At 43.7% G+C, this 23,527-nt stretch overlaps 1 protein-coding gene and 1 long non-coding RNA gene across 2 annotated transcripts in view; one reads left to right on the top strand and one right to left on the bottom strand.

Moving 5' to 3' along the window:
* Nucleotides 1-23,527, bottom strand: part of SZT2 (seizure threshold 2 homolog (mouse)) — a 54,925-nt gene that overhangs the window by 31,032 nt on the left and 366 nt on the right. The window contains exons 2-9 of the mRNA XM_014539571.1: nucleotides 10,923-11,054; nucleotides 10,389-10,562; nucleotides 9,924-10,094; nucleotides 5,587-5,718; nucleotides 4,680-4,821; nucleotides 4,163-4,269; nucleotides 762-972; nucleotides 374-544 (exon numbers count right to left, since the gene is read on the bottom strand). Coding sequence (XP_014395057.1) covers nucleotides 374-544; nucleotides 762-972; nucleotides 4,163-4,269; nucleotides 4,680-4,821; nucleotides 5,587-5,718; nucleotides 9,924-10,094; nucleotides 10,389-10,562; nucleotides 10,923-11,054 — 1,240 coding nt within the window. The remainder of the gene's footprint in view (nucleotides 1-373; nucleotides 545-761; nucleotides 973-4,162; nucleotides 4,270-4,679; nucleotides 4,822-5,586; nucleotides 5,719-9,923; nucleotides 10,095-10,388; nucleotides 10,563-10,922; nucleotides 11,055-23,527) is intronic.
* On the top strand, nucleotides 463-15,476 carry LOC106726064. Its single transcript, XR_001362080.1, has 3 exons — nucleotides 463-475; nucleotides 13,303-13,305; nucleotides 15,398-15,476. It is a non-coding gene; the product is annotated as an uncharacterized LOC106726064 (long non-coding RNA).

Genomic DNA, 23,527 nt, shown 5'->3' with positions numbered 1-23,527 from the left:
TGAAACTCCCACCTACCTCATGGAACTCTAGCCTGGCCAAAGGTTCCAAGCATGGTTCCCTAATTTCAGGCCCCACAGCCTGCCAACTGACACAAACAAAATTTTGCAGTAATCTGAAACAAAGCCAAGTTCAGGATATCACACCACTCTCAGGTGACTCGCCTGGGGCAAAAGGAGATGGAGCTGGGCAGATAAATGTTAAGAGAACCAAGCCCTGAAGGCAGTTCTGAACCCATTTGTCTCAAATGACAAGCAGAATCTTTCATATGACACTTCCGTGTGTGATCCATGTGTCCTCTGTTTTGTTCGGCAGGTCTTCTCACACTCAAAGTCTGAGAGACTGTGGGATACAGCAGGGCCTAGGAACACTTACCTTTGGCTAGTGTGACCTCTCGGACACTGTAGCCCTCTCGAAGCCGTACAGACACGGTGCTGACCAGGTCGGCTAGCACCTCCTTCTCAGTGTGCTTCTTCCGTCGAAGGGCCAAGGCAGGGTTGCTGCTGGCAGAGACCAGGTGCTCATTAAACAGTCGGTGCTGAGAGCCTAGTGAGGATGGAGAAGGGTACAGTGGTTACCGGTTAGTGAAGAGAGATATGGGAGAGGGGCTATGCTGAAATCATGGGGAGAGAACAGTACCAGAGTAGTTAGCCCCAGTTATAGTTTCAGTCCCCCAGAAACCCACACCCTAGATAGATTCCCGTATCATCTCAGCCCATCTTACACTTCCCCATTCCCGCACCTGCCCCAGTCGGCCTCTCACCGCAATAATATTCAGGGTTCAGGGCTTCCCCACTGCGCAGGAAGGAGTAGAGGAGAAATGCCCGGTGGTAGACAGTCAGACCCAGGTTGCCTGGCTCAGGCTCCGGACAAGTGGACAGGTAAGAGCCAAATGTTGCCATTGCAATGAACTTCATCAATTCCACATTGGGCACGTGGCCAAAACTGCAGTCATAGGAGTAAACTCCTCCCACCTGGAGAAAGTAAGCAATTGGAGACCTCGCTCAAAAAGAGGCACCAGAGAATGAAGTATAAGAGCGGAAGAGAATGGGTTGGTGGCTGCTCCCATCCCCTGGACCACGGTGTGAAGAGTGGGCCAGTGTTCTCCCAGGACAGACGGCTGTTACTTTCCTTCCCTGAGCCCTTCTGCCTGAAGCCTGTGCCATTAGGCCATACCCTTCTTCCTCAATCAAATACCAGCCTGCCCCCATTCATTAAAGATTTTGGCAACTGGTTCACTGGCTTCTGCCACCATCCTGAGAGACTTCAATCTCTCTCTAACAAAGTGCTCCTCAAACTTTAGGGTGCATACAAAATACCTGAGGATTTTCTTGAAATGCAGTAGGTCTGGGGTGGGGCCTGAGATTCTGCATTTCTAACAAGCTCCCTGGTGATGCCAATGCTACTAGCTAGCCAATGCTGCTAGACCACACTTTGTTTTAAAAAATATTTTTATTGATTTCAGAGAGGAAGGGAGAGGGAGACAGAGACATCAATGATGAAAGAGAATCACGGACTGGCTGTCTCCTGCACGCCCCACACTGGGGATCGAGCCTGCAACCCAGCATGTGACCTAACTGGGAATCGAATCGTGACCTTCTGGTTCATAGGTCGACACTCATCCACTGAGCCGGCAGGGCACAACCTTATCCCTTTATCTTCCATCCTCCTTCTCCTGCTGCTCTTTGACTTTATTAAGACTGCCAGGCCTTGAACCTCTGCTCTCTCCAAGTGTATCACCAGCCTCCTCATCCTCCTTTCTCAACCCAGTCGGGTCCCTATGTTCAAGCAACTTCATCAGCATAATTTTCAATTCCTTGGCCCTCTGCACTTTTTTTTCTGCTTCTACCTCAAAAACCCAAGTAGGATCTAGCCCTAAATTGGATGCCAATGGATCCCAAATGGAGAAAAACACATAGTTGTGTTGGTTGATACCACCTCAAAACATGACACCCAACCCAGCTAGTCCTTCAATGCTGTCCTCAATATTGTTCCTTCCTCCCACCCTGGCCTCCTTTCCCTTACAGTATTCATCTTCACCTTCTACAATCAATCACAGGCCCTTGGTAGAATTTATCTACGTCTTCACTTCTATCCTTCCGCTTTCAAAGAAAGACTTGACCTTCTCCCGCTCCTCAAATGTTTCTTAAGTCAATTGCCCTCCTGTCAATTTAGGGTCTTTACTCTATCAGGCTTCCTTTTCTTTCCTTTAGTTTCAAGCTGTTTCACCATGGATCCTTAGGACATGCTTAAGCCTCTAGCTTAAAAAGCAAACAAAACAAAACAGTAAAACACCCCTCTCCTTCCACCCTGTACTTCCCTCTGGCTATTGTCTCACTCTCCACTTGATCCGAATAGCCAAATTCTTTGTGTCAACACTTGTCTCTACTTCCTTCTAGTCTATCCACTCTTCAACCCACTGCAATCATTTCCCTCAACATCTCTTCACTGAAATGGCCTGAAAAAGATCCCCATGACCTCCTAATCACCAAATCCAAAGGCACTTTTCATTCCTCATTTTACATAATCTTTCTGCTGCATCTCACATTGTTAACTACTCTCTTCTTCCTCAAACTCTAAATTCTCTGACATCAGAATCTCCTGGTTCTCACCTGATTATTTGCCTTCATTGTATGCTCAGCCCTCTACCTATGAAAGACCTTTAAACATTAGTGTTTCCCCAGGTTCTTCACCCTCTCTCTCTCTACTAGTGCAGTCTCCTGAGTATCAGATATACATATCCAACTGCTAACTGCTATGAATAGCAGCCATTATTTAAGTAACTAGAGGCCTGATGCATGGATTCATGCACTGGTGGGGTCCCTCGGCCTGGCCTGTGGGGATTGGGCGAAACTGGCTCTCCAACATCCCCCGAGGAGTCCCGGATTGCGCACCCTGGAATCAGACTTTCTCCTCTCTGGTTCTAGGTGTGTCACCCGAGAACCACAGCTGCCAAGTCACCACAGCTTGGCAGCTCCTGCATTGAGTGTCTGCTCTCTGATGGTCAGTGTGCATCATAGCTACCAGCCGGAGCGCCTGCCCCCTGGTGGTCATTGCGCTTCATAGCTACTGGTCGGACAGTCACTTGGCTTTGATATACATAGGTTATGTTCTACATTAAGCACTCTATTATTTTTTTTTTTACATTAAGCATTTTAAATGCATCCTCTCATCCAATGAGGAAGGTACTATTATAATCTCTATTTACAAATAAATACAACCAAGAAGTGATGTGCCCAGGGTCACAAGGCTAGTAAGTGGAGCCAGGATTCAGGCCAGGCATGCCTAACTCCAAAGGCCATCCTGTTGACCCATCAAATGCAGCATGCTCAAACCTGGATTCATCATCATCTTGTCCTCACTACACCCCAACTGCTTCTCTTTGTTTGCTCTGCCAGCTACCCAGTCATCACTGAAGTCAGTACATTGAAGATATCCTTAACTTCTTTCTCCCTCACCCCTTACCACTTGCTAATCATGTCATGTTGATTCTACCTTTTCATTTTCTCAATCCTATCCTCTTCTCTCTTACCCTAATTCCCCTAACTTAAGCCCTAATCCTCTCACCTGACCATTGCAATTAATAGTGGTCTTTCCTCCATCCCTGCCCTTTACCCAGCATCAAGAGTGACCTTAATAAAACATAAACCCAACTAGTGACTTTCCTTCTATTTATCTGTGTCACCCACAGAATTTTGCTGAAACTCAATATAGCAGAACCAGCTTTTCATGCTCTGGCCTCCAGCCTTGTTTCCCATAGCTCTTTGCCCCTGCCCCACAGTTCATCAATCCAAATCGACTGCAGTTCCCTGAATATACCACTTTCCTCCTAAGCTAGTTAGAGCTGGGCTTTCTGACCCTGACAAACAAAACAGTAGTAACTAATCTAAAGAGGCTGGTGCTGACTGCCAGAGTTCAAATTCTGCGTTCTTTTCACTATAACATGCTGTTTCCCACATCCTAAGGAAAGAGGACAAAGACAAGAGTCCTCTCCCACCACTGCCACCTACTTCTTTCTAGACATGGCACCTCTTCCCACCACACACATGTAATTATGCTATTGGCTTTACCTGGGGAAATCATCGCCTGCAAAGAAAATAACTAATCACATCCCACTTTGTGAGATGCCATACTTCCCCCTCCTTCATCCTAGAAAGTCCTCACCTGTACAAAGGAACACGCCACAGTGCCACTGCGAAGCTGGTTCAGCAAGGTCTCACAGACAGCAACATCAGGGACGCTGGTCACCCCGTCTGTGATCACAATGATACCTGGAGCAGGAAACATCAGACTCAGACCCAGGGACACTGACCCGTCAAAACCAGGCACTCCACTGATGGAGCCCTGAAGACCTTGGTGTCTGCCAACAAATGTGTTTTGTAAGATTCAAACACCTTTCCTTTCCCCTTCCCTCCTGCTTTTTTCTCGTGAGTGCTGGATCCCAGTCTCTTCCTGAATGATGTCCTTGGAGTGCTACTCCTTCCCACAGGATCCCTGATGGTTGTCAGAGCTGTGGGTACTGAGATATCCACTAACACACACTTAACTCTTACAAACAAGGAAACAGACCCTCTCCTCTGGGGCCCACTGATTCCCTGGAAACTAGCTTTGCTGAAAATGCTCCCCCCAAATCCTTCCTGAATTCTATGTCCCCAACCCCACCAACATTCCTTCTACTGACCTGCACTAGAGTTTGAGGGGAGCAACTGCAGCGCCAAGATGCCCTGACGAATCATACTGACCAGTCCAAGATCAGCTGTCACCATGGAGACTCCCATCTTCCGGCCAGGGAGCTCCCCTGAGTCTGGGGACTGGTCCTCTGCCTGGTCCAAGTAACAGAAAAGACAGAATGGGACAGAAAGCATTGCCACATCCATAGCAAAGCCCGAATTTACAGCAGCACTGCCCAAGCCAACACAGGCCCAATCGTATGAAGACCCCAAACCCTCAACTATGCAGCCAAACCCTGACAGTGCTTCCTTCCCGAGTTGTGTTCAGATACTGACACTCAGATGGACAGGGAGTCCAGCACCAAATGTAGCACTAGATTGTACTGGAGCAGGGCTTCCCCACCTTTTGCCAATATGGCCCTCTTTCCATATTTTTCTACTGTCATTATGAAATATTTTATACATCAATGACACCATGTCAGACACACAGAACTGCCAACTGTCTGGCTACTTCTAGGACATTGGATGGAATGAAAATGCATTCTAGTGAGCCCAAAGAGCTTTGTCCTTGACTGTATAAAGTACTAACTAGAAGTCAAAGCTATCCATGATCACCTTCTCAGATCCATCAAGGGAGAAGATCCAGAACTAAAAAAAACATAGCAAAGAGCCTTCACATTTTCTTCCAGCAAGAATTTGTGTCCTGGAAAGAGTATCCGAGCCCTCCTCCCAATAGGGAACCTGTCATGGGTACTCACTAGCACTTCTAATCCTGGCTCACTCTGCCTCTGGCTCTTTTTTTCTACTCTCTTTCCCCTCTGTACTAGGCTTACCCCTCCTCTCTCCCCTCTTTTCCTTAACAGCTGCTCTTTCTAAATGGCAACTGCTTTGTCTCCCACATACTTTGTCTCCACGTACCTGGCTCTGGGGGTCATACTGCTGCTGCAGCATGGTGGCCACCTTATCCTCAAAGAGACAGAGCTGTGCATATACCTGCTGCAGGAACACTTCCCGCCGGGAAGGGTCCAAAAGGCAGCCCTGGATCAGTACCTGAGAAGCACGAGGGAAAGACCAAGACATGAAGGTCAGGGGATACTGGGCAGTACCCCTCCTGACCTATTTATTTTCCCTCTAGGCAACCCTGACTTCCCATCCAAGCAAGCTAATTCCACAGCCAGTTCCTCCCTCACCAGATCTACTCCATCACTCCTCAGCCCAGGTATTCCTGCTCACTGCCCCCAGGTCATGTCACCTTAATCTGGGTTCACAACCTTCCTCGCTTTAGGTCCTCCACACTGAGTTTCCCCATATCCCCGCATGGGGGCGACAAAAGATCTTCCAACTCCTTCCATCTTTGTCCATTAACTGCCCCACCTCAGCTTAGCAACGCCTTTTTCATTCTACCTCATATATTTTTTATTCTTGTTGATTCCTAAGCACTGCACACAGAGGCTGTCTGGAAATTTTCTCTTTTTTAAGTTAAAAATCTTCTTATTCCCCCAATGTATGCTCCTTCCTTCCCTTTATTCTCAATAACTTCCCCCCTCAATAGGAATTCCCAGCTTACCCTAACCATGAAGGTATACTACTCTCCAACCCACAGAAAACACCTCAAATTTTGCTAGATGTTTATATCTGTGTTCTTGTGCTTCCTTCCAGGCTCTGAAGGAAAGATTTCTTCTCCTCCTCTTTTTCCCTAGAGCTAATCTCTCCATCTAATCTTGGGTCCTCCTTCTAATACCTTCATTTTCTCTCCATGGGGTTTCTTTTCTTCTACTTCCAACATAAGTAAGTGCTCCCATCCAGGGCTCTCCCTGCTTTTCCCATACCCCTTTTATTCCCCCCTTTCTCTCTCCTAAGCTCCAAAGGGCCCTTCTTTTGCTTCTGTAACTTGTTTCCTGAGCCTACACAGCCCAACTGGGTCATTTCTACTATCTCTGTAACTTTCTAAATAAACTTTCTCTTATAATTTGAAAAAAGAAAAAGAAAAAAAAGCCCCCATCCTAAAAATGTTACATAGGGCTGTTGACCCCTGGTGGCCCTGGGATCTCTCCTTTTTCTCTCCCTATCAGACTCCTTCAACCTGTCTCACATACCCCAACCCTGCTCTCCTGTGCAACAACTCCCTCTTCATTCCCTATTCAGAACTGGGAAGTGTGTGAGCACAGCCCAAAGAGGGGAGAGGGGCACTCTATACCACTCTACACGCCAGACTGTGAGAAGCAAAACAGAATCAGGGGGATATAAAAAGATGAGAAAGATGCTCACAGCTGTATTGTTTAGAAGAGTGAAAATTGGGTCAACCTAAGGGTCCAACAATAAAGGTTTGGCTAAATACATAATGATAAAATATGATAAAGTCAAGCAGCCATTAAAAGTCATGTTTCTAAAGAATATTTAGTAATGTGAAAAAACACCCGCCCTCGCTGGTTTGGCTCAGTGGATAGAGCACTGGCCTGAGGATTGAAGGGTCTCAGGTTCAATTCTGGTCAAGGGCACATGCCCGGGTTGCGGGCGCGATCCCCAGTAGGGGGTGTGCAGGAGGCAGCTTATCAATGATTCTCTCTCATCATTGATGTTTCTATCTCTCTCTTTCCCTTCCTCTCTGAAATCAATAAAAAATCTTAAAAATCTATATATATAAAAGCCTAAGCAACCGTTCAACGTTTGGACCGGTAGCTGTGACGCACACCGACCACAAGGGGGCAGATGCTCAACGCACAGGCATGGAAACAAGGAACAGACTGATGAATCTCAGAGGGAAGAGGCAGGAGGGCTGGCCTGGCCTGCGCGGATCGGGCCGAAACCGGCTCTCCGACATCCCCCGAGGGGTCCCGGATTGTGAGAGGGCACAGGCCAGGCCGAGGGACCCCGGACCCTTGGGGCTCAAATATGTCCTCTCCTCTCCACAGCCGCTGTCCTTGTTCAGGCCTCATCTCCTCTCCCATGCTATAATAATCTTCTGTTCTCCCCAATCCAGAATTTGTCCCCTAATCCATCTTCCTCATTGGCCACAAACAAGTGTGATCTTCCTAGAGTACAAATCTGATTTTGTTATCATCCATTTAAAACCTTCTAAGGTTCCCTACTACCTATGGCTAATAGTTTTGATTTGCATGTTTTCTATGTGGCAGGCACTGCTTGACATGTATTAAGTTAATCACCACATAATATTAATACACCTCAAATTTTGCTAGATGTTTTTATCTGTGTTCTTGTGCTTCCTTCCAGGCTCTTTTCTCCCCAATTTGGAGAAAAGATACAGACTCATAAAGAGGTTAAGTAGCTTGCCTAAGGGCACACAGCCAATACGTGGTACAGTCAGGAAGCAAATACAGGCAATGCGATTCAAGACCCAGCGCCCTTCACCACCACCCACCACACTAAAGTCCCCAATAGAATAAGTACTAGTTCTTAGCTATGACATTCAAAGGTTTTCATAATCCTGCCCTTATCTCACCAGTCTCCTCCTTAACTCCTCACCTCCACATTCAAACTTTACTGTGTCAACCTAAGTAACATGTAATGAGAGCAGTTTCCTAGCTATATCTTTGCTCCACAGGTCACTCTGTCTGGAAAGCCTGTTTCCCTGTCCTTGAATGGTTAATTTCAATCCTTCCTTCATGACACAGTTCAAATGCCTCTTTGTCCCAAGATGAGGACTTCCAACTCCTGCAGAGACATCCAGGCTTTGTAGGATGCTCCCCTACCTTGCTCTCATTGCCCCCGAATCATAACTTATTAGTGCCCTTACACATTCAACTGAAATTATTTCCTTCAATAACAGTATCCTCCATTAAACCCTAACCCTATCTTCTCCCATCAGGATAAGGACAGTGTCTGATTCATCTATGTATTCAGGACCCAATCCAGACCTGGAATAGAACAGGCTTCAGTGTTTGCCAAACCCAACCAAGTGTTGAGTGATTACCTAATACCTATGCTTTTCCTGCCTTGGCTTTCAACACCTACCAAATCTGGCCTCTGGGAATGGAGCCCACAACCAATAGTCCTAACAGCTGCACTAGGAGAGCACTTTAATCCAGGGCAGAGAGCTGGGATTCAGGTGTGTACCAACGGCCTTGCATATTTCTTTTTTTTAAAAATCATATTTTTATTGATTTCAGAGAGGAAGGGAGAGGGAGAGAGAGAGAAACATCAATGATGAGAGAGAATCATTGATTGGCTGCCTCCTGCACACCTCCGACTGGGGACTGAGCCTGCAACCTGGGCATGTGCCCTGACCGGAATTGAACCCGGGACCCTTCAGTCCTAGGCTGACACTCTATCCACTGAGCAAACCAGCTAAGGCAAGCTTTGCGTATTTCAAGACCCTCAGATGCTGTTCCTTGCATCCCTGTCTTTCAAAACCAGCTAAGGTGACGATGTAGCCATCAGGCACAGTTTCAGGGTAAGCCCCTACCAGTGAGTTGAGAGGGTAGTTAAGAGCAGATGAGGGGAAACTGGGTCATGCTTATCTAAGCCAAAAACAGATATTCCAGTAACAGACTTGACCATTCTCCAAAAGAAGTGTCCTGTGATAGCCTGCTTGGGTGTTGGATAAGCCCTGTAATTATCTGGTCAGCATTACACCCAACCCTTTACAGGGCTCTGAGAAAATGACTCGCTTCTGTCCTTGGAAGAAATTACGTTTCTGAGTTTTGGTTATATTTCAAAATCATAAAACTATTCCTGAAGACCATCTTCAAAGGTTAGTGCCAGGAGTCAGAACACACAGAAAAAACAGACTCCAGTGGCCAGACCAGAGACTTACAGGAGTGAGAGAGAAATTTGTCCAATCAATGCCAACTGACCTAAAGCTGACGGGGAGGCTCTTTTTTTTTTTAATATATTTTTATTGATTTCAGAGAGGAAGGGATAGGGAGAAAGAGATAGAAACACCAATGATGAGAGAGAATCACTGATCGGCTGCTACCCGCACGCCCCCCACTGGGGATCGAGCCCGCAACCTGGGCATATGCCCTAACTGGGAATCGAACCGGTGACCTCCTGGCTCCTAGGTCGACACTCTACCGCTGAGCTATACCCGGCTGGGCATGGGAAGGCTCTTTAAGACCAGAGAAACGGATTCTTTCCAAGAGGAGAGAGAGTCATAGAGATGACTAAGAAACAGGTTTAAGAAGCTAGCAGAGCTGGGGACTTGGGCACAGGTAGTAGACTCAGGATAAGGACTTGGTCACAGGACGACCAGAAATGAGGTCTGAGGGTACAAACTTGGAGAAAGGATGCAATACCTGGTGGGACTGTAGGCCAATAATTGAGGAGTAGGCCTGGATAGTTACGTAGATCTCAGGCTGGAAGTCGATGCAAGATCCAGGCACTCGGAAGGGCCGAAGCAGCCCTCGGAGGCAGCGGGAGAGGGCATGGAAAACTTCATCAAACAAGATCTCCCCCGTGGAATCATCCTGAGGGCAATGCACACAAAGATCTCTCAAGGGGGAGCAAAGGCAGCCCTGGACAGAGGGCAGAGACAAGCAGCTTTCATGGGTCAGTCGGCCTCCTATCTTCAGGTTGATCGCACCCCCAAACACAGTGCCACCACTGGAATGGGATCTGTCTTTACCCACCATTCCCTTACAGCCTAGCCCGTCTCCTTCCACAATGGTAGGCTGAGACCACTGTTCATTTCTCCCAAGCCTTTCCCTCTCCTCCTCACCCCCACCCCATCCTTTCTCCCACTATCTCCCCCAGCTCCTTACCACAATGCCAGTAGATGGGCTAAGGTCCAGCTCAATGACAAATCGATACTGCCAAGCCAAGAAGGTGACCTGCGTGGAAGGTACGAGGAGGAATGGCCTTGGGACCACTGGTTCATCTGGCTGCCACCCAGGGGGCAAGACACTGAGGACTTCCAACTCCTGCTCAGACTGAAGCTGACCATTAGGATGAAGAGGAAAGAAAAGTGTCAGGAAAGAGACCCTTTTTTCCCAGGGCCTGAATCATTAGGATGAAGAGGAAAGAAAAGTGTCAGGAAAGAGGCACACCTTTTTTCCCAGGGCCTGAACTTCCAGAGCCAAAATGACAAAACATTGGCTCCACCTCCCACAACCCAAGACATACTTTTCCTATCTGGAAAATTATGAAACAAAATTTTCCCTGAAGAACCATCTTGTGGGCAAAGTCACTTGCCCCTCCCAGAGGTAGTTTCCCCTCCTGCCTCTTTCCAGTACCCTCTTAAAAAAAACAGATTTTCTGAGCCGGCCCCTCAAATCCTGTATGTCTCTGGGCCTCACCAACATTTCCTGGGGTGTGGCCTGCACAGTTTGATGCAGGTGATTGAGGAACCAAGCCAGGCGAACATTTCGGGAGATTCGATAATCTTTTTTCATCAACAGAAACACCTGCCCAGCTTCTTCCACCTGGGGACAAAGAGACATTAATAAATTTATAAAAATTCACTGTATTCCTCCTATATACAGGTCATTGTGCAAGTAATTTTTTAAAAATATATTTTATTGAATTTTTACAGAGAGGAAAGGAGAGGGATAGAGAGTTAGAAACATCGATGAGAGAGAAACATCGATCAGCTGCCTCCTGCATGCTCCCCACTGGGGATGTGCCCGCAACCAAGGTACATGCCCTTGACCGGAATCGAACCTGGGACCCTTCAGTCCACAGGCTGACACTCTATCCACCAAGCCAAACCAGCTAGGGCACTGTGCAAGTAATTTGTCCGAGGATCTCACAATGCATAAGTGAGAGGCAAGGCAGCAGAGGTGAAAAGTTTACTCCCACCTCCATGCAAGGTGTACCCAAGGATTCAATCCTCAGCTCTCTGCTCCCATTCCCCCTGCAGATCTCTATATAGATGAAGTGACCTTTACACATTATCAAATGTTCATGTGAGTTTCTCCTATAAACTATAAGCTCCTTGAAAGCAGGGATTGTATCTTGTTCTAGCTTGGTGTCCCTGTGCTTGGCAAATTGCTTAAAACAGAACAGATGCTCAATAATGCCAGATAGTTCCTCCTAATAACCCCAATGACAGCAGAAACTAAAATAGGGATGGGGAACGTCTAGCCCTCAGGCCGTATAAGGCCCTAAAAATCATTTGGTCTGGCCCTGCCAATGCATTAGGGATGAGTTAATTAAATGTTTGACCAAATATAGCAGGCTAATTTTTAAAAAAATATATTTTAATTGATTTCAGAGAGGAAGGAAGAGGGAGAGAGAGACAGAAACATCCATGATGGGAGAGATCATTGATTGGCTGCCTCCTGCAAGTCCCCCACTGGGGATCGAGCCCACAACCCGGGGATGTACCCTTGACCGGAATCGAACCTCAGACCTTTCAGTTCAGTGGATGCTCTATCCACTGAGCCAAACCGGCTAGGGCAAGCAGGCTAATTTTTAAGTTGATAATTTTGTATGGCCTGTGAATGATGTTATAAATATCCAAATGGCCCTTGGCAGAAAAAAGGTTTCCCATCCCTGAACTAATGAAATCATCACTGGGTAAATGGTAAGCCTGTTGATACCTCAAAATCAAACCTCTGTGGGTCACGATCTCCTACCCCCACACCTGCCAGTTATTAACACTCTAGTTCCTTCCCTCCATTGCCTTATGGACAGTTGGTTCAATGTCCTGACAAGCATCAGTTCCCTTGCCCATGTCCTTGTCCTTACTACATAAGTCCTGCCAAGTGTTGACTCAGGCTGTAGTTGACATTCTCTCTCATCCATACATGTACCACACCACCTGCCCTTTGACAGAAAGAAAGTTGCCACCTCTGGCAGGCCTTTACCAATCCTTTTCCTTCTCCCTGGTCAGCACTTAGAGGGTTTTCCAATCCCTCACCCCCATAGTCCTGACAGATAAATGTGCCTACAGTGTCACAGAGAAAATAGGGTCAATCCCCAAACATTTCTCCCTGACTAATCCTTATAGGTATGTAACATTCCTTTTACTCCAAGCATGTCAAACTCTCAGCCCACAGGCTGCATGCAGCCCAGCCAATATGACGGTATGTAAGAAATGTGTTAATAAAAATTTCGTAACTTAAGTTTTACAATATCCTGTTATACATAATTATTAATAATGAACTACAACGCTAATGACGGATTACTATAATAGTGTTGCATTCATTTCCCTTACTCGCCTTATGCGCAGGCGCACCATTTCTCTCCACTAATACTAGCAGCGAATATTTTAGCAGCCGATTGCCACGTCATTAGTCTTGGACTGACTTGTTTGGTGTGCGCAACAGGAAATATTTCACTTTTGGAGAACAAGAAAAATAGGTTTATTTGAGTTACACTTATTAGTTTGTGCAGTTATTCAGTGTCTGGTAAGTTAATGTTCAAGAAAAAATATTAATTTTTATTAAAATGTTCTATTATTTTATGTTAACGATTACTCATTTATTTCAGGCCTTTGTATTCAGCATGATTCTATCGAAATAAACCTCCATTTCTATGAAAATTGAAGCTTTTGTTTTTTTTGCAGCCCACATAAACTTAAACCTTGTTTATTTGGCCCGTGTTAGCCTTTGAGTTTGACATGCTTGCTTTACTCCCTTACTCTTGCCTCAGATGAAAAGATTACTCTCCTGTTCTAGACAAATTGCAAATTTCTCTTCCTGTGTCCCTGACTAGTGAAGGGGAAAATGCCAGGATGTGAGGATTGAAGAGGGTGGTAGAGAAATGAACAGAAAGAAGCCAATGACTGCCTGTTGAGAAATGTGGTGTTGAATGGAAGTGGTTTTTGTCCCTCTAAAATTGGGAAATATGAATGGAGTATAGATCAAAATAGTTCTGGAGAAGCAATAATAGAGGGTGCCTAAAGTCAGAGAAGAGTATGGAGAGTAGAGGTGCAATGACTAAAGATGAAGAAAGTCTTCTCTAAGACAGAGGGCAAGCATCAAAAGCTATAGAAACAGATACTGGGAAATGGCAGAGATGAAAGTAGACGGCAAAAAGAAGAGAGAAACTCATATTGAGTACCTAAAATATATTCAATAATAAAACTATAGAGGTTAAGTGCAAGAATTTCAGATTTATACAGCTTAGGATTCAATCCCAATTTTCCACTTATTAGTTAACCTCTTTAAACTTCAGTGGCCTCATTTGTAAAATGGAGATAATCCTAATACTAATCTAATAATTCTGTTATGCAGATTAAGTGAAATCATGCATATGAAATACTCAACACAGTGCCTAGCACTTAGCAAGAGTAAAATTTAACTATTGCTCCCGGCCCATGTGGCTCAGTGGTTGAGCGTCGAACTATGAACCAGGAGGTCACGATTCAATTTCCCTGATCAGGGCACATGTCCAAGTTTCGGGCTTGAGATCCCCAGTGTGGGGCGTGCAGGAGGCAGCCAGTCAATGATTCTCTCTCATCATTGATGTTTCTCTCTCCCTCCCTCTCCTTTCTCTCTGAAATCAATAAAAATATATTTTTTAAAAATTTAACTATTGCAGTTATTACTAGATGCACAACACTAGGATCTTTACATAGATAATCTCATTCAGTCTTCACACAAAGCATTTAACAGAAGAAAACGGAGATCAAAAGAAGTGGCTTAACATGATTAATAGGTACAGGGTCAGAAGTCAAACCCAGGCCTGATGAGCTGCAAAGCCCTTCTATTGAGAGTGATAAATGGATTAAAGTAGAGACTTATGAGCAGAAAAGATCTAAAGTGGTTATAAGAAGGAAATGGGAGTTTACAAGCAGAAAGGATACTCTGACATAATCAGAAAGACAAATGCTAATTTACACAGTGATTTTATGTGATTCAGCATTATTTTGTATTGTCTCTACACCATCTAGGATCACAGGTCTGGGAAATTCTACTCTCTATTATACTGCTTCTCTACTCTGGGCTGAGGTAGACCCTGGCTAGGACTCTGGCTTTTGTCCTGAATTAGGCCAAGCTATCCAACTCTTTTCTTCCAACAGGACAGAAACATATCTACATTTTAAAAATTCCTTCTGCCCTGGCCAGAGGATTTAACCTTGGCCTGAGGACTGAACATTGGCCTGAGCACTGAAGGGTCACGGGTTCGATTCCAGGTCACATACCTGGGTTGCAGGTTTGATTCCCCAGGGCGAGTGCAGGAGGCAACTGATCAAGGTATCTCTTCCACAATGATGTTTCTCTCTGTCTTTCCCTCCCTCCCTATCTACCTTCCCTCCCTCTCTCCCTCCTTCCCTCCTTTGCACTCTCTCTAAAAAATCAATGGGAAAAATATCCTTGGGTGAAGATTAATAAAACAAATTCCTCTGGATCTTGGAGAAAGAAGCACCGCACTGTGTCATGGTCAGAGCAAGGCTGAGTGGCTGACTCTTACTGCGCTGGGGTCTGGGCTTGGCCCCAGGAGTGGGGCTTCTCCTGGCACCTTCCCACAGATCAGTGGCCTCAACTAGAGAGGGGAGAGGACACTGGCCAGAAAGGGAACACCCACCAAGCCAGAATTGCAGCAGAAAGTTCCCTCCACCCCCACCCTAGGCTTTCTGACCTTCCTCTAAGGCTTGAAATCCAATCTGGATCACTCCCTGGAAATGTCCTTAAAAAGGTTTATAAGAACAAAAAGGAGGATGAACTCAGGCAAGTTCTGGAGGAGATGAAAGCTTTATATGAACAAAACCCATGAAGTGAAGTTAGGTGGACGAAGTAATTTGATACCAACCACCAAATTCCAACACTGTACTTTGCTAGGAAATTGACAGCTGCACTGTAGCATACCTGTATGACCCACTCAGGTGGGAATATAGCAGTGTTTTGCCAAATGTTTTACGATTTCACATGTCTGCTAAAGAAATAGCATGGCTCAATCATTATAAAAAGTTCTTTGCTACTTATGTGAGGTCACTGGGAGGAGATGAAGGTTTGGATATTACATGGGATATGAACCTCCCCAATGCCTATATACTGAAGTACGATGTCTAAAAGACTGAAGAATTTGCAGTTGATGATGGCACTTCAGTCCTATTTAAAAAACTGCAGCACTTTCTACCTGGGTGGAAGTGCAAGCAGCTGATTAGACAAGGCATTCTGGAGCACGTCCTGTGGCAACCTCATACTGAGGCACTGCCAAGCTTCCCTGTGGCACGAGGGTGAACCCATCTATGCAAACTTCTATACTTCCTTCTCCACCCTCCCTTCCCCCCACCCCTCTTTGGTTTTAAAAGTTACAGACATTCTTTAATATAACCAGGAATACTTGGCTGAGGATGGTTTGTTCTCCTATTGTACAAGATTCCTTCTCTTTTTTGTAATCTGCATCTATAATTATAACATTCCTACAATTACCAAAAAAAAAAAAAAAATCCCTCTGGATACCATGTGATTCAGAAAGTTTCCTTAATGACCATGGGAAATGATAGTAATCTAGACCAGAGCTACTCAAAGTAGCCATTCTATGTTCCAGGGGAGACAAGGAGTTGTGCTACCACGTGAAATCACCACTGCCTTCCATTGAGAAAGTCTTGCTATGAAAAAACAAAAGTCAGCTTCAACTAACCTTTGAGACAAGTGAGCTTAGTTGTACTTTAAGATATTTTTAGAATAAGACAGACAAGAACTGGCGATTAATTGGAAGTGAGAAAGAAAGTGATAAAAAGGAAGATGTCAGGGTTGGCTAAGGTAGCATCAGAAACCAGTAAGTGGCAGAAAGATTTCCAAGTTAGCTAGGAAAAATTAATATATTTACCATCACTTTCTAACCACAACCTCCTAAGAAAGTCCCAGCAAATTAGTCTTATTGCCAAGTCCCTAACGTCAGAAAAGGAGTCTACTGGCAACGAAAGAACCTGCAGCAATTACTTGCCCTCTCTTTCTCTGATCCACGGTCTCAGAATGGGATGCTCTCATGAACAGAGCAACCTTTCCCTCAGGATTGACTGAGCTGGTGTGGGTGTGATATTAGTAACCATGCTTGTGTTTGAGTTGACTATGCTGGATCCATGCCAAGCTTCTTATCTGAAAAAGGATAGGCTGGGGCTCAGAGTATTATCAGAACAGGAAAGAATATCCCACCCTGGCTGAGTAGCTTAGTTGGTTGGAGCATTGTCTTGAAGCACCAAGGCTGCAGGTTTGATCCCTGGTAGGGGCACATACAAGAATCAACAAATGAATGCATGGATGGGTGGAGCAACAAATCTGTGTGCGTCTCTCTCCCCCTTGAATAGAGAAATAAATTAAAAACACACACACAATAGGAAGAATATCCAATTTAGCAGTCCTTCATGTTTATCACCCTATCCCCAGGGCCTAGTGCAGTGCCTGGCATATAAGATGCTCAAAACAATTTTGCTAAGTAAGTGAATTCACGCTATGTTCTCAGCAAAGTAAACTTAACATTTAGAACTAATCATAATCAGTACAATTGTTCTCAGGGTGAGAAAATCTTAACATTAGCCTCCATACTATTTTCCTTTTGTTCTTCTTTGGTAGTGAGAGCACATGTCCAAGGGTCAACACTATAAGGACAGTCGGGACATTTGGTCACTCTATCTTCTAGAACTAAAATCTTGGCAATGATTTCCTGCACTGTTAGGTATCTCTGTTGGGTATTCACAAAGCAGTCTATAATTCTTCATAGCACCCACCACAGTTTACAATAAAAGAATTTATGTACTTTTTATTTTATTTATTTATTTATTCAAGTTATAAGAGGAAGTTTATTTAGAAAGTCACAGAGGTAGTAGAGGTGAGCCAGCTGGGCTGCGTAGGCTCAGGAAACAAGTTGCAGAAGCAAAAGAAGGGCCCTTGGAGCCTAGGAGAGAGAAGGGCAACGGTAACATGCGTGGAGGGTAGTGGGGGAAGGGAAAGGTGCTGAGCAAGCTATTTATGCACTTTTAAAAATATGTTTTAATTAATTTTTTTAGAGAGAGGAAGGGAGAGGGAGAGAGAAGAAAACATCCTTTGGCTGCCTTCTACACACCCCCTATTGGAGATCGACCTAGCAACCTGGGCATGTGTCCTGACCAGGAGTGGAACAGACAACCTCTGGGTACATGGGAGGACATTCAACCAACTGAGCCAAACTGGCCAGGGCTTTATGTACTTTTTAATGTTTGTTTCTCCTACAGGTCTAGAAGCTCCAGGGAAGTAGGGCTTTGTCTATATATTGTTCTTTGCTGTATCCTTAGAAACTAGCACAGTGCCAAAGCACACTAAGTATTTAAATATTTGTTGAATAAATGCATGAAAGAGAAATTGCTCTCACAATCAATTTACCAGTTATTCTTAATTTTTCCACTTTTATCAACATCTGCTCTTTGTTGTTCAAGAGTTTCCATCCTTCCTCATCACCCACTTTATGGAAAAACTAGCAAATCTATTGTTTGGGGTTTTCCTTTGCTTTCATGAAAGCTGTGGTATTTTTTTGTTTGTTTGTTTTTAAGCCAGTTTTTTACTAGTCTGTTCTTTTCCAGTATTATCTTCTTTTTTGCTGTTCTTGGAATCTGGGGAGAAGGTTCTGGTGTGCATTCTAATAGATTTGTTTTGAAAGAAAGTATGATTTGATAGCTGAGACTATGGGCTTGAGCTTTCGTCCTCCTCTATAAAATACCACCAGCTACCCCAAAGGTATATGAAAGCACAAATGCACACATCAGTATAATAACAAGTCAGGCAACAATCAGTTGCTTCTGAGTCTATCAAACATCTGATGACAGCCTGGAGTCTTTGCTTTTCCGTAATAAGTATCTCCAGGTTCTTTAAGTACGTCTCCAACAGCATGACTTCAAATTTCCTCATTATTTTATTTTATATCATATGCCTATGAATGAACTCTGGTTGATCTACTTCTCAACTTAAAATGTGGGGGCCGATATGGAACACAATAGCCAGGTGAGGTCACACATTCAGAGTCCCCTAGGTTCTATTTACATATTTAAAAGCTTTATCATACCATACTCAGGAAACCTCCATGACTTTCTCTCTTGTGCTGCTGTTCAAATCTGTCCTCATGTAGCTGGCTTTTGGGACACATACAATTATTCAATTAGTCCTATTATATTCGATAAATTCAGTCTATTATTCTATTGTGAAGCTAGGAGAGGGCTCCTTTTTCTTCTAATAAGTCTCTTTACAGCAGCGGTTCTCAACCTGTGGGTCGCGACCCCTTTGGGGGTCGAACGACCTTTTCACAGGGGTCGCCTAAGACCATCGGAAAACACATATATAATTACATATTGTTTTTGTGATTAATCACTATGCTTTAATTATGTTCAATTTGTAACAATGAAAATACATCCTGCATATCAGATATTTACATTACGATTCATAACAGTAGCAAAATTACAGTTATGAAGTAGCAACGAAAATAATTTTATGGTTGGGGTCACCACAACATGAGGAACTGTATTAAAGGGTCGCAGCATTAGGAAGGTTGAGAACCACTGCTTTACAGCTTAATTTCCCTGCTAATTTGATCAGGATGCCATCATCCTCATCCAAGTCCAAAGAGGACAAAGGCAAGGTGAGCATGCATTCATTTATCAGCCAACAAATTTATGAAAAGCCTGCCACATACCAGCACTAGGTCCTAAGTATACAATGGAAAGCAAAAACTGGCATTCTCTATTCTCACAAAATTTACCCAATGGAAAAAAAAATCAAGTCACTACTCTAATTATTTTATTATTATAAACTGAGTAAATTCACCAAAGGATAAGAATGGGGTTCTATGATAACATGTAACTAAGTAATCTGTCCCAGGCTAGGATCTTAGGAGAAAGAGACACTGAAGGTTAAACAGGGTTTGTTAAGTGAGGAGGGAGAGGGGGATAAACCAGATGGAGGGTATACATGATCACTGTGCTATTAGAAAACTTTCTTTAGATTATTAGTTAGTAGGCTGCTTAATTACACTACTATACAGCTTCCATTTTTCCACCTTGTCTCTAAAGTCATTTAGAATGATGGACTGACTGTTCAAGGCCAAGCTGGAGTCTAGTTCATCAATCAGTTCTTACAGAATCCACTATCTTGAAACCAGGAACAATTTTTCTCACAACATTCCCCCTTATATGTGATCCTTCAAAGTCAACAACCACGTTTTCAAAACATCCTTATGTTTTCTTCACTTTCAAGGTGTAATTTATCAGAACCAGAGGACTTAAAAAGATTTAAGCAGCTCGGCCATGTGACTCAGTGGTTCGGTATCAACCCATGAACCAAGAGGTTACTGGTTAGATTCCCAGTCAGGGCAAATGCCTGGGTTTCAGGCTCGATCCCCAGTAGGGGGCGTGAGGCAGCCTATCCATGATGTTTCTCTCCCTCTAAAAGCATATTTATTTTAAAAAAAGATTTAAGCAGCTCCAATGGTATTTTTCAAAGTGTGATCCAAGGGCCAGCTGCATCAGGATTACCTGAGGTCCTTATCAGAATGCAGACTCCTGGGCACCACCCCAAACCAACTGAATTAGAGTGGATAGGGTTCAGGAATCTACACTTAACAAGCTCCCCAAGTGATTCTTCCACTTTAATGTTTGAGAATCCCTGAATCCGTGGTGTTCTCACAGTGCCTACACTCATACAGAGCTTCAAGTTCCTAATATTTAATCCTCCTGAGTCTGAAGTGCATTATACTTAGAGGAGTCTGGCAAAGAGAAAGCAGGGTTTTGGAGTCAAGAGATCGATCTGAAATTAAATCTGGTTCTACTACTTACTAGCTAGGTGAGCTTGGACAAGTTACATAATTTTTCCAGGCCTCAGTTTCTTCATTGATAACATGTGGATAAGAATATCTATTTCATAAAGATATTGTTGTAATTAAACAGGAGAATCAGAACAATGATAGAGGAAGCCTATCATTCTTTGGAACAATTATTGAGACCTACATACCATTTATAACAAGATGAATAAAACATCATCAGATACTGCACTGCATATCATGTATATCAGTATAAAGGAAACATTCCCATCTCATTAACTTGTTTTTTGCACCTGGCTCCTTGTAGTTGAGATATAATCCAAGCTTTGTGCTGTTTTCTGTTAAGAGTCCCATGAAAAATGTAGACTTTCCCCTCCACCTCCCCCCCTTGAACTGTCTGAAGCCTCCTTACCACTATACTCTAGTATGGCCTCAACCTGATCTCCCCCTGAGTTAGAGCCCCTAGGATCGAATGCATGTTCTGCTGCTTATCGGTGGAAGGTCTTGGTGAAGTTATGTAAACTCTCTGTGCCTTAGTTTCCTTATCTATGAAAGGGGGATAATAAAAGTACCTATTTCATGGGGGGGGGGGGTGTTTAGAAGTATTATATGACCTTTAGCAAGCACCTGTGTTAGCTATTCTCATTGTCACATTGTAGCCACTAGCAGCTGCTTCCTCTCAGTTCTCCAAAGGCTCAAGCTCCTTCTCACTTCAGAATTCTCACTATTCCTTCAGTCTTCTCATTCTTAAGGCTTAAATGTTATTCCTCTGAAGCAACTTCCTGATCCACCTCAGCTCCCACCATTGCTTAACAAAGTAGGTTAAGAACTGTTGTTAAAGCTTATTGGCTTAAATGTACTCTCCTTTGGTGGGGTCCCTTTGGGGGCCAATTGGGAGAAACAGAAACCAATAGTGCAACGTTTTGATACTGAAAACTGAACAAGTATCTTTTTAAAATAAAGAACCAATCCCTCCAAAAAAAAAAACAAGAAAAAAAACTGCTGTTAAATACTCATTCACTCTGTATTTTTCCTTGGCAGCACCTATTATCATAATTCAATGTTTGCTTACTCCATTAAAATAAGGAACATGTCTTACACTGCCCCATATCCACCCTGATAATTAGTACAATTCTGGATCCATAACAGCACTCAAAATATTTTAAGTATTTGATGAACGAATGATTTCTTAAATCTGACTATGCCCAAACGTTCTCTCTAGGGGTGGTATCAACCCTAAAGGTCAGTCACTTTTCTGCCCAGGGGCGGAAGAATTCTTTACCCCCTTTACTTCCTGAGATAACATTTTCAGAAATGCAAATCGAGAACTTAACAAATGCTTAATCTTTGGCTGAATGAGATTCCCAGGAGTGTGTTTTGACTCTGTTACTTTAGATCTGCACTGTTCAATATGGTAGCTGTTACTGCATGGGGCTACTAAGCACTTGAAGTGTTGTTAGTATAAAATGATATGTGCTGAAGTGTAAAATACACACTAGACTTTAAAGATTTGGTACAGCCCTAACTGGTGTGGCTCAGTGGATAGAGCATCGGCCTTCGGACTGAAGGGTCCCAGGTTCGATTCCAGTCAAGGGCATGTACCTTGGTTGCAGGCACATCCCCAGTGGGGGGTGTGCAGGAGGCAGCTGATTGATGTTTCTCTCTCATTGATGTTTCTAACTCTCTATCCCTCTCCCTTCCTCTCTGTAAAAAATCAATAAAATATATATATATATATAAAAGATTTGGTACAAAAAAGAATGTTAATATCTCATCATTTAAAAATATTTATTATAAATTAAAGTAATATTTTGGAAATATAGGATTAAATAAATATATGACTAATTTTTCTCCGTTTCTTTTTACCTTTTTAAATGTGGCTACTAGGAAATTTACATAGATGGTTTGCATTAGGTTTCTACTGGACAATGCTGTTTAAGACTATCTGCCTATAAAGTATGTTGTATTTCCCTATTTTATTTCCTTGTTTTAATCCATAACAAAATAGACTATAAATTATTTCATGGTTTTTCTCAATACTGGTATTTCTGATGCATGGGCTCTTCCTGTGAATATGTATGATTATTTTAAATAAGGCATCATTTCCTACTTAATCCTGAGTCTCATCACATCAAATCCCAGTGAACTGGAGATTTACCATCCCATGGCTACTCTATTATTTATAAATATTTATTATTATTAAACATTATGGTTAAGAACATAAGATCTGGAGCCAGGCCCCCTGTTTTTGGAGTCCTGGCTCTACTACTTACTAGCTGTGCAACTTTGTTTCTCTGAATTTCTCTGTGCCTGTTTCCACAACTGAAAAATGGGGATGGCAATACTGTCGACTTCATAGGGTTGAGAGCATTCATTGGTATTGGTAAAGTGCTTAGGATGATGCCTGGTATGCAGTAATCATTTAGTAATGACTATTATTTGTGTCATCACACACACCCCTCACCCTTCCCACCTACTCATATTCTCTTGTAATATTGGACACCTCCCCTAGTGATGTTGCTCCTTCCAAATCTGAGCAATTTTATGCTCGGAGCTTCTAACTCCAGAATTCTGCTACCCACCAGCTGAGTGGCACTTGAGAAAGGTACTTAACCTCCCTCACTTTCCAATTTCCTTTATCTGTGAACGAGAATGGGTGTTGCCACCTTCCTTGCACGAGTTTGAATAACACAAGGTATATGACGTTTCTTTCGTGGTCCTTACCACCTAATTGATACCTCAAATGCATTTTTCTGGTTTAATACTTGTGATCCTCACAACACACCACGAGATAGGTATTTTATGAAGGAAACAACATCTGGGATGTCAAAACTTGCCCCAAGTTAGCTCAATAGTGGAACGAGGTTTCACTCCGAGTCAAAAATATTTTCACGACATCAAAACTGCTTTCCCTAAGCATGAACGCTAGAAATAAATTATTTCATGCTGTTTATGGGATTCCAATGTTTGAAGAAATGCAGAAATCGGCAAAGTAAGTCTATCGCCCTGTTGCCCCCTGAAACTGCAACAGAAAATCAAAATAAAGGGTTTAATACTACTATTAGGTCAAAGCACCCAAGAGCCTTAGAGTCGGCGACGTGGATGAAATTTCAGTAAACAACACAAAGCAGCGAGTTTCCCCTCGAGGAAATTGCGGACCTCGGGAAGGAGGCTCAATTGACAGGCTTTCGGGGCTGGCCCGGTCGCCCCAAGACCCGGAGGAGGCCAC

Source organism: Myotis brandtii, unplaced genomic scaffold (assembly GCF_000412655.1).
Source record: "Myotis brandtii unplaced genomic scaffold, ASM41265v1 scaffold220, whole genome shotgun sequence".
NCBI lineage: Eukaryota > Metazoa > Chordata > Mammalia > Chiroptera > Vespertilionidae > Myotis > Myotis brandtii.
This window is presented reverse-complemented; position numbering and strand designations above follow the sequence as displayed.